Source organism: Myotis davidii, unplaced genomic scaffold, assembly GCF_000327345.1.
Source record: "Myotis davidii unplaced genomic scaffold, ASM32734v1 scaffold227, whole genome shotgun sequence".
Taxonomy (NCBI): domain Eukaryota; kingdom Metazoa; phylum Chordata; class Mammalia; order Chiroptera; family Vespertilionidae; genus Myotis; species Myotis davidii.
In genome coordinates, this window is record NW_006298519.1 from 989,461 (window position 1) to 1,000,550 (window position 11,090).

Consider the following 11,090-nt stretch of genomic DNA (forward strand, 5'->3'; position numbering starts at 1 on the left):
CTGCGCGCTCCCCTGAAAGCCCAGCTCACCCCACTGAGGCCCAACTACATAGTAAAGTGTCTGTGGGTCCCAGCGAAGCTCTACCCGGTCCCTGCCTGGGAACCACCATTTCTGTGCTGTTCGGTGATGGGTAGTGTTCCCGCCTCACTTTCTGAGTTGGCCGCTGGGTCCCGGCTGGCTGCCCCTCTGCTCACCACTCTGGGGGGCGGGTCCCGAGAAGGAAGAAGTCTTTCTTCGAGACCTGACTTATGACTGGGCCACCACCGTCCTGTGAAGCCGTTGGCCGCTGACCAAAACATGTGTATTTTTCCTCTTTGAACAGACATATGGGTGGCATACAGATTTATCCTGGGAGAGAGCGTATTGTTCTAAGTTGTCCCGGCATCTCTTAATACTGCAGCATAATGCTTACTAACTAATAGTAGTTACGGTTATGAACAGCATTTAGTAGTATGTACAGGGCCCAGCAAACTTTCCCTGTAAAGGGCCAGATTCTCAATATTATAGCCTCTGGCCACATGACCTCAACTCTGCTAGCGTGTGGGAGCAATAATAATGGATAGGGTGTCTGTGTTCCAATAAAACTTTATTTGTGACACTGAAGTGAGAATTTCATATACTTTCCACATGTCACAAAATAGTCTTCTTTAGCTTACTTCCCTCCCAACAACTTAAAAATGTCAAGTCATTCCTAGCTTGCAAGGCTTCCAGAGCCAGGCGGCGGCCAGGGGCTGGGAGCAGATCTGCTCTGCGGACCCTTTTTGTAGTAAAAAGAGCCCAGGGCTTACACCTCGGCACCTGGACTGGACCGGGGCCTGTGGTTCGCAGGCCTTGTGACCCGGGGGCCAGGCGGGATTTGCCTACCCCCTGGATTTCCATTTATAACATGGAAATTCTAGCGCTCAGCTCCCCGAGGGAATGAAGTGGGGTAGTTTGAGTAAGTGCTCAGACACCGCGCGCAGTAGGGCATAATGTCGTCTCGTTACTGTACACACTGTGCTCCATCAATGTTTCTAGTGGCCTGAGCCAGCTCTACTTCCAAATGCCGCTCTGCGTCTGCATCTCCCCCCCGGACAGCAGGGGCAGAGAGAGTGGGAAGAGGCGTACTTTACTCCATTTTAATTAAAGGTATAGGTTGGCCCTAAAGTCTAGAAACAAGATAATATTATCGATGAATTGCCTGTGTTGCCTGTATTCTGACTTTACAGCCATCCACCGAAAGGAGCTCCTGGGAGAGAGTATCTACCGTGTCTGCAGGACATTTCATTTCCAACCACCCTGCTGTGAACCACAGAGTACCACCCAGGCCGAGGGAAGGAAGGCTGAAGACTTGTCAGACTGACGGCAAGCTGTCTTGGAAAAGACTACGGATAAAAAATCTTGAATTGCTCAGCTAACCATATGATTTCACATTCTTGCGGCGAGTTCAAGTATAGTTTCTAACAGCATTTTTATAGCCTTCTTCTCTATCCATCTTTACAAATAGTTTCTGAACCTCCCTAAGATACCTGCTTAAATCTAAATAAAAAAAAGCAAAGGGGGAAAAAAGTAAGAAACCGAAATATAAGAAAGTGTAGGGAGGGAAGACATTTGGAGACTTCAACATTTCGGCTTTATGTGAAGTCGTAAGTAATTTTGAAATTAGGATGTAATGGAAAACAGACCTTAGCACCCTCACCTGGTTAAACCCGGAAGAGGAAATTGTGCTTGAGAGACAGGTTGGCACTTTCAGGGACAGTAGCTGATTTCAGGGAGGAAACATGAGTTACTGAACTATGGGAACGGACCTGGGACTGGAGGAAAGAGCACAGGAGAGGGACGGATGGAGGAGGGGTGGGCACAGGGCACCTTCTCCTGGACCAGTGGCTGGGATGCCGGGTTTCCAAGGAACCGCAAAGCGATGACCCGGCATTACCCAGATGTGCTCATTGCCAGGGGACACCCGAGACACAAACAACTGCAGCTACACGAAGCAGACACAGGTGAAGAGGGCTCTGTCAGAGGGAACGCCGCTGGGGCGGGCGGGAGTGAGAGTCTGAGGGCCTCAGCGCCCTGGGGTGAATCGCGCTTTTCTCCAGATCGGGGTCAACTGGAGCAAACGGCCACCTTCGGCTCAAAGTGCCTCTCCAGCGAATGGACCCCCCATGGTTTTATGGAAAAGAGACTCCGATACACCAACCAGACACCACAATACCAATCGAGAGTGATTCTTATTCCTTATGGGTGCTGCTGCATTAAAATAGGCTTATTTATTTTCATCGCACTTGGTTTGCTAACAAAGTGGCTGAGGGAAGGGCGTCTGGATACGGAGTGTGGAGACTGGAAATCGTGGGGGCATCTTTGTGGAACTGTCTTAATGGAAAAACACCATTCAGTACTTGCTGCTTAGAAAATTCAGTCTTCATGAGCTGCTTTCCGTTCCAAATTTTAACAGTTGACACAAAATACACCGTTAAACTGTTATCAATAATTGTAGAAAAATAGACATGTTTGCGTGGGACATTCTAGTAAAAGGGTCTCCTGGAACATCCTCATTGAGAGACTCAGAGGCTCACGTTACAAAAACGAGATTTGGTTCATGTTCTGTCTCCAACTACATGGACACCAAAGACAGTGGGGATAGGGAGGGCCTCACCCCGGGGGCCCTGTCACCGCTACAGAACCGACCACCATGTGCGTGACCAAGGGCTGTCAGGCTCTTTGTTCAGTTGTGCTAACGGGCCCCGAGCTGCTGTTCCCACCAGACAACAGGGCGTGTGTGGTCCTTTAAGCCTTAGTAACTGTTTTAAAAAGGCCCAGTGAGTCTTCAAGAGCTAAATTAGCAGACTTTTTGCAACCCCTGCTCGATTTTGCTTTGTGCTAAAAGGCCACGCCCTGCAGCTCTGGGGGTGCTGCAGGGTGAGCGCCCACGAGTCAAGAGTGCCCTGTATAAGGCTACGTACATACGTACGTGGAGGAAAGGCCACAGTTCCTCCCACAGCCTGGCAGGAAGCGTGTGGGGCTCCCTCCTCCTCCTTGCCTGCAACCTCCTCAGAGTGTGGAAAGAAGAAACGATCCAACAGATGCTCAACGCAGAGTGAGATGTTGGCAAACAGGAAGGGGCTGTGGCCCACAGGTTTGTTCTCCAGGAAGTCAGTGCCAAGAAGCAGTTGTCCTGATGCAAAGTCTTGGAAGTGGGAGAAGAGAGGCCCCGTGACAGACGGCAGAGCTGCTCTCATCTCCCACACACGCTTTTTAGTAGACAAGGTCCCTCCACTATGGCGAAGGCTGGGTGATCTGGTGCGGGAGAGCAAGGTCAACAGGGAGGGATGGCCAGTTTGAGTTCTTGGACTTCCACGGGCAGAGCCTCAAACTGAGCACAGCTGTGGGAGCTGACAATGAACTTGCATCCAGTCAGTGGATATTGATGATGGGCGACTGCGTTAGGGGACAAACAGTTTAAAAGAGTAAAATTAATGTGAAAGGTCTTCACAGTGCAAGATTTCCACCTGCCCTTGTCGTTTTCATGTAAGATTCTCTTTCTTTTATTTGGAAAAAAATTTTATATTGAAATTTAGATTTTCAGTACAAAATACCACCCTCCTTCTTAGCTCTCCCTCCATTCTTTCCTTCCTTCTCTCCTCTTTTTCTTCCTCTCTCTGTCTACATCTATCTTTGCAGATTGAAATGAATTAAGGCTGCAGTTTTTTGTTTTCTTTTGCTTGGGAGACACTTTGGATTTGATTTCTAACCTGTGGCATACTTTTGAGAGATTTAGTAGTCACCAAGATTGTTGGTGTAATCTTTGAATGTTGAACTCTGGTCATTTCATAATAATAAAAGAGTAGAATAGATAACAATGCAAGAAGCCGATGGATAAGCCCCCGGGTCAGGAAACAGTGCAGGATAAAGTCAGTGTGTGAGGTCAGTGACACTATGAGCCTTTATGAAGTTCATGACTCCAGACCCAACCATCTTCTGCTCGCCTGCCATGTCTCCTTGTAAAAGTCTGTAGTTTCTCGTGACTACGGAGTGGAACCGCTGGAGAATCAGTGGTTTTGCAGAAGAGTGTCCCAAACTACAAAGGGCGAGCGCTCGTGTGAAAAGCATGAACATGTCATTGGTGACAAGCCCGAGAATGTCCTCTGGGAATTCTTCCCCAGGCTGGCCAGTGCGGCCCTGGTTGTCTTAAACGAGAGGCCTCAGTGTGTAAACATTTCACAGTATATCAGTGTATTGGTGGTGCGTTTTGCCATCTGCTGGACCTCCCAACTCCCCCCAGACCTATGGCTTATTAGATTCAACAAAAGGATCAGTGAGGGAACAGTGAGGGACCTGAACGGGCTGCCAATCTGGGACACAGAACAAAGGCCATGCACTAAAGGGCCAGCAGTCAATGGGACCAAAGCAATTCAGAAAAAGACATCGGAACGGAAATGCCTACTGTACAGTGAGAATCTTTTTTCTTTCATCTTATTTCTAAAGTTATATATCTAAACCTACACTAATTATATATCTATGTACATTATTTAGAAGTTGTGTTCTACAGTACTTTTGTACATGCTGGGTTTTATTAATAACTGCCAAAGAAAATACTTACATAAGGCATATATATGTACAGTGTTTTGTCTTTGCCTCACCTGGGTCCTACACCTGTGATGCCCTTGGGGGGCGAGCACCTGCCCTGGAGATGAAATGTGTGGGGATCTAGGAAAGTGAGGGCTACCCTCTGTGTCTCGCTGCAGGAATGAACAGGCACTGGGCCTAATGTGTATCCCAGGTCACGTGTTCCCCACACTCTTGTGACTGATCTGGTCTTGTACAGCTCATGCAGGGAAGTAGCTTAAATCTCTAGGAGTTGGGTGTGTGGAATTTAGGGAGGAGACAGGCTTGGGCCATCAATGAGGGCACCTTACACCTTAACCAGATCCGTGTCTACCTCTTCAATCGGAGTAACTGAGGGAGGGCAGGCAGAGATTTTACACCTTGAAGATTTGTTTTCTGGTAATGCCAAAATTAAATACAAATAAAGTAAGAACAAAGTAAGAGAGGCAGAAAGCAGGAGGATGAGAGACAAGGAGAGGTTGGGGGGACAGGGGAAGGGGTGGCCTGGCCAGGGGACAGGTTGTGGGGACAGGAGAAGGGGCGGCTGGCCTGGGGAAAGGTTGGGGAGGAGAGGCCGGCCGGGGGACTACACTTTGGACTCGTTCTCGAGGTTGGCCACGTCACCATTCCGTTCTGTTTGCTCCTCGAGGTTCTTTTCTTCCTCTTCGGTCTCCAGTTCCGCATGTTGGTTGAGTTTGCTGGACACAGACCAACTGAGGGGCAGCTCTGCCCTGCTGGCCAGCTCAGCCAGCTCTTTGGCACTGAGGGAGGGGGTGCTGGTCTCATAGGTCTCGTGGAAGCTGTTGTAGTCGACTTCGTAGAACCCGTCCTCCAGCGTCAGGACTGGGGTGAACCGGTACCCCCACAGGATCTCGCTGGTGATGTAGGAGCTCCGAGCTTGGCATGTCATCCCTGCAGGGGGAGCTGCAGCAAGAGACAGTGAGGCCCGGCCGGCTGGTGTGGCTCAGTGGTTGAGCATCCACCTACGAACCAGGCGGTCAGGGGTCGATTCCCGGTCAGGGCACGTGCCGAGGTTGCGGGCTCCATCCCCAGTGTGGGGCGGGGCTGCTGCCTGCGGCTGTTCCGACTGTGACCTGCATAGGGTGTCACAACGATGGAGGTGCTGTCCATGTTGTAGACACACCTAGCATGCACATGAGCGTGTGTGTGCTGGGGAGTGCAAGCCTCCCAGGGGCGCTCAGGGGAGCAACATGAGAGTCTGGCTCTCATCAAGCTACACTTGCCCGCCAGGCCACACACGAACACACAGGCCCAGGCGCCCGTGCACAAGGGGCCCGTGCACACAGGTGTCCATGCACACAGGGGCCCGTGCACACAGGTGCACACTCATGTGCTCGGGAGAGCCCTGAGGTCATGACTCTGACCTCCGCCACCCCAACTGTGCCTAAGTCCTACCGGGACCTGAGCCAGGAGTAGCTTCTTTTTAAGTGTGAAGTGACAGACTGAGGGAAACGTCACCCGTCTCCCGAGAGAAGACTAGCCCACAGGCTTGGTGTAAAATACAGGGAATGCAGTTGGCGCGCTTTCCCCGCCATCTCTGCAAAACTACTCAGGACACGGAGGCGTCCATTCGGTCATTCCTTCAGGCCGACTTCTCCATTAGCTGCGTAGGCCCCGCTCCCACGGCCCCACCGCGAAGCCGGGAAGCCATGGAGGCAGCGAAGGGATCTGGAACAGGCACCGAGCAGCCTCGGGCCAGGCCTGCACGCCTGGGACTCAGCATGCAGAGCCCATGTTTAGATTCACAGCAGCACATCGGGTGGGAGACGTTATGCCGCATGCCAGCGCCATGAAGCCTCCTCAAGAGAGCCTCCTTCCCCCTGGCAAAGGCCGGAGGAGTGGCTCAGCAGGTAGACGAAGGATCAACATTTCCAAGAATCTGACTCCAGCAAGATGAGAGGGTGGGCCCCTCCCCCCGTAGCGTCCTGTGAAATTTATCTGTTGCCAGTATTCAGACCCCAGGACTGCACTGGAGATGCCCTGGGCTTACTTTTTATGTTTTTAATTTTTATTATTTATTTACTAGAGGCCCGATGCCCGAAATTCGTGCAAGAGTCGGCCTTCCTTCCCCCAGCTGCCGGCACCGGCTTCCCTCTGGCACCTGGGACCCGGGCTTCCCTCGCAGCCCTGGTTTCGTCCAGAAGGTCATTTGTAAGGAGGTCCAGTCTAATTAGCATATTTTGCTTTTATTATTATAGATTTTTTTTTTAGGGAGAGTAGAAGAGAGAGGGAAAGACGGAGAGAAACATAGATGTGAGGGAAACACATTGATCGGCTGCCTCCTGCACCCGCCGTGACCAGGGCCCGGGCTGATGAGGAGCCCTTGACCCGGGATCCTTTGGTCCACAGGCCGATGCTCTGTCCACCGAGCCACACCGGCCAGGGCGAGAGTTTTCACTGCAAACGCCAGGCTGCAGGACGCGACCCTCCTTCACTCTTGGTCCTCACGCTCAGGAAGAGCAGCCCTGGGTTCGTGCGGTAAGAAAGTGCCCACACTGTGCCTCCGAGTGTCCGTGTGGGAGAGCCCGGGGGGCCGGTGGCAGGGAGGGGCGGTGCCGCCATCTCTGCGGTCCTGGAAGAACGCTCCCCTCCGGCAGGTCAGTGCAGCCCGTGCTCCTCACCCCCGAGAGCCGCCTTGGCCCAGGTGCACGATGCCGCCAGGGAGCGCTGCTGCTCCTTCTGTGGCCCACCCGTTGGCGGGCCAGTGGGACTCACCACTAGCTTCGCAAGAACAAGTTGAAATGTCTAAAAAGGCATCTACGTGCGTGCTCCTAGTTCTACTCTCGCCAAGTCGTTGATGAATTCACAAATTTGGTATTGAATTAAGTCACAAACACCGTTCGTTGATCAGTGTGCATTGTATGCCAGGCGCCAAATGCTTTCTGTGCCTGGGCCATCACATCCTTACCACAGCCCTCTCTGGTGGTGCTGACACATCTATTTTGCACAGGAGCAAACTGTGCAAAGGCCCAGAGAGGTTAGTTAACCATCCTGGGTCACACAGGGTTATGGACTGAACTGTGTGCCTTCAACATTCATATGTTTAAGCCCCAACCCCCTGACGTGGCTGTATGTGGAAACCGGAACTTGGGGTAAGTAAGGTTAAATGAGGTCAGAAGGTGGAGCCCTAATCCAATAAGACTGGTGTCCTTGTAAGAGGAGGCGACACTGAGAGCGCTGTCCTGTGTGCACAGGTGAGGCTAGGTGAGGACGCAGCGAGAGGGCGGCTGTCTGCACGCCAAGCAGAGAGGCTCCACCAGACACCAACCCTGCTGGCACCTTGATCTTGGAGCCTCTGGCTTCAAGAATGGTGAGAAAATACACATCTGTTGGTGAAGCCACCCAGGCTGTGGGCTGTGATGCCAACACAGCCGACTAACCCCAGTGAGAGTGGACCCAAGGCTCTAGTTTAGTGAGTCGGGCTCCACAGCCGGGGCCCTCCATCAGCACACTATTAGCTTTGTTTTTGAAGACAGGAACCATGTGTTAATGAGGATCTTTACAGCTCTGGGAAGTGCCCCCACTTACATTCTACAAGATAAAATGGGGTGCGGACGAAGCAGCGGGGCCCAAGCAGCTGCCCCTGGGGTCGGACCTTGGCTGCCCACCACACCTGCTCACCATTGCTGATCCCCGGTCCCCCCTCTCTCCCACCTGCCCTTGTGTTCTCCTACCAGTTCTCCTTCTAAGCCTGTGCATTTTTTCTTGTCTTCTGCACAAGGGTGTTTATTCTTGACCAAATCTGGGGCACTGCTCTCTAGGAAGTTGCTTGGAGACACCAAGCCACCTCCATCCCTTTTGAGCAAAACCAGGGAGAGTCCCCAGTCCAACTGCAAACCCCAGGGTTCTTCCCAGCTCTCCCAGGCGGTGCTTGTGTCACGGTTCCCCAGCGGTGAGCTCCCGGCTCCCCACCCTCCGTAGATGTCTCCCTGGCTCTGCCCCACAGGCACACAGGGCAGTGCGGGGATGACCATGTCCCTCACCCTACTGGGGACTGGCTACGGCAGACCTGGGTCTCACAGGAAGGAGCAGGTGCTGGTTAGGTTGACACAGGGAAACCCATGTGACTCTCCCAGCCTGGAAAGCCCCCCCGAACAGTCCAGGCGAGGGCGGGCCAACCGGGACTGTCAGATGCACTTGAAGGCCAATCAGGAAGCTTCCCGCTTCGGAAAACTCTATTCTGATAGGACGCCCATCCGTCAAAGACTGCCTTCAGATTTCTTCCTTTTGGTCCGTAAACCCATTTTCCTTTGAAAGTCCTCCGAGGCTCTCCCGGAAGGAGCGCAGCAGCCGCCCCCTCGTCTGATCTGGAACCGCCTTTCCTGATGACGGGGCTGCTCTCTGTCCTTTTGACGTGATCAACCGCAGGCCCATGAGGTCAAATTCCAAACGCCTGGGCAGCTCTTCCTAATCTTAGCGCATCCCCCCGGAAGTGGGATCCCCAGAGCCCCGTGTCCGAGTTACTTCTTTCGTGGTTCTTTCAGGTGGCCACGGTATCCACTTCATACCCAGCCAGGTTCAGGTCCCTGTCTGTATTTCACTGGAGGGTTTAAGTGGTTCAGAAATGAAGGCAGCATAACCAGATGCATTCAGAAAAGCTTCATTCCCACCGGCCCTCCCACCCCACGTCCCCGCCTCCTCTGTGGCCATCACCGCTCTGCTCGCTCCTTTAGGATCCCGGACACCCTGCTGTGGGGACCGGGGCTTAGAGTCTACACTGCAGACCCCTATAGCTCATGTCCCGGCGGCCACGCGTGACAGAGACCCGCGCGCGTGTCAGGGATGAAGTGGAAAATACAAGTGAGGTCAGAGCAGCGCGCATGGCAGGAGCGCAGGGCGAGTGGAGGAGCAGGCAGCGGCGGGTCCCTGGAGACAATGGGACTGCAGTTAGTTCGGAGGAGAAACCAAGAAAACCCAGAAAATCCAGAAAACCGAGGTCTCCTGCGAATGCCTTCGCGGGGGCCGGCTGCTGCAGGTTCTGTGATTCCCAGCCGACCCACCGACTTCTGCGGAAAGCTCTCCATCTGCCAGAATGTGCAGCGAGGAGGAGGGCGCCAGGCGGCCTGGAGGCCTCGGGAGGGGCGGCGGGGAGAGACTTTTTGCTTTGCCCGCAGAATGGATGGAAAGAAAAAAATGCACCCGAATACTGTGCTCATTCATGGGGCGCCCCAGAACGCGAACCCGAGATGCTGAGCCCGAAACATTCTCGCTGGTGCAGGACCCCCCTCGTCAGGGCGGCAGGGACCTCGAGGGCCACGCCCTCCTGGTGCAGGTGGGGAAACAGAGGCAGCGTCACCAGCCCAGACCGCCCACCCGGCCCCTCCGGCCCCCAGGCCTCTCTCCGCGCTGCCCCCCCCAGCATTGCGTTCCCACCCGGGAATGCTGCTCCGGCGCTTCAGACACACTCTCCTCCCTCCAGCACAGGAGGGAGCCGGGAATGCGCCCAACTCCCTCTCCCCACGTCCTCTCCCGGGGCAGGGCCAGGGCCTGTGTGTCTGTGGGTCCATGTCCATGTCTGTGTGTCTGTGCCTGTGTGCCTGTGTGTCTGTCTGTGCCTGTGTGTCTGTCTGTGCCTGTGTGTCTGTCTGTGCCTGTGTGTCTGTCTGTGCCTGTGTGTCTGTCTGTGCCTGTGTGTCTGTCTGTGCCTGTGTGTCTGTCTGTGCCTGTGTGTCTGTCTGTGCCTGTGTGTCTGTCTGTGCCTGTGTGTCTGTCTGTGCCTGTGTGTCTGTCTGTGCCTGTGTGTCTGTCTGTGCCTGTGTGTCTGTCTGTGCCTGTGTGTCTGTCTGTGCCTGTGTGTCTGTCTGTGCCTGTGTGTCTGTCTGTGCCTGTGTGTCTGTCTGTGCCTGTGTGTCTGTCTGTGCCTGTGTGTCTGTCTGTGCCTGTGTGTCTGTCTGTGCCTGTGTGTCTGTCTGTGCCTGTGTGTCTGTCTGTGCCTGTGTGTCTGTCTGTGCCTGTGTGTCTGTCTGTGCCTGTGTGTCTGTCTGTGCCTGTGTGTCTGTCTGTGCCTGTGTGTCTGTCTGTGCCTGTGTGTCTGTCTGTGCCTGTGTGTCTGTCTGTGCCTGTGTGTCTGTCTGTGCCTGTGTGTCTGTCTGTGCCTGTGTGTCTGTCTGTGTCTGTGTGCCTGTGTGCCTGTGTGTCTGTGTGTCTGTGTGACTGTGTGGTCGGACCCACTCACTCATCACGCACACACGTGTGGACTGGATGCTGCTCTGGGCGCCGGGCCGATGAGAGGACCAGACACGGATGTGCATGGCAGCCAGAGAGACAGCGTGTTTGGGTTCAGAGGTTGTTGGGGGTTAGGGTGGGCAGGGGGCACTGGGCGGAGGGGGGGGGAGTTCCCTGCGTGGGAGTGAGGCAGGAAGGACTTCAGGAAAGACGGGAAATTTTCCTTAAAGATGATAGACTGCTTTTCTAAAGAAAATACACACACACACACACACACACACACACACGTTTTTTAGTATATTTGTATTGATTTTAGAGAG

At 53.7% G+C, this 11,090-nt stretch overlaps 1 protein-coding gene and 1 long non-coding RNA gene across 2 annotated transcripts in view; one reads left to right on the forward strand and one right to left on the reverse strand.

Annotated features, from left to right (window-relative positions):
* The first annotated feature begins 6 nt into the window (after positions 1-6).
* Positions 7-2,263, forward strand: LOC107184731. Its single transcript, XR_001515626.1, has 2 exons — positions 7-1,982; positions 2,079-2,263. It is a non-coding gene; the product is annotated as an uncharacterized LOC107184731 (long non-coding RNA).
* A 149-nt stretch (positions 2,264-2,412) lies between these two features.
* Positions 2,413-11,090, reverse strand: part of KCNJ6 (potassium voltage-gated channel subfamily J member 6) — a 163,194-nt gene continuing 154,516 nt past the window's right edge. The window contains exon 4 of the mRNA XM_006774137.1: positions 2,413-5,496. Coding sequence (XP_006774200.1) covers positions 5,171-5,496 — 326 coding nt within the window. The 3' untranslated portion in view covers positions 2,413-5,170. The remainder of the gene's footprint in view (positions 5,497-11,090) is intronic.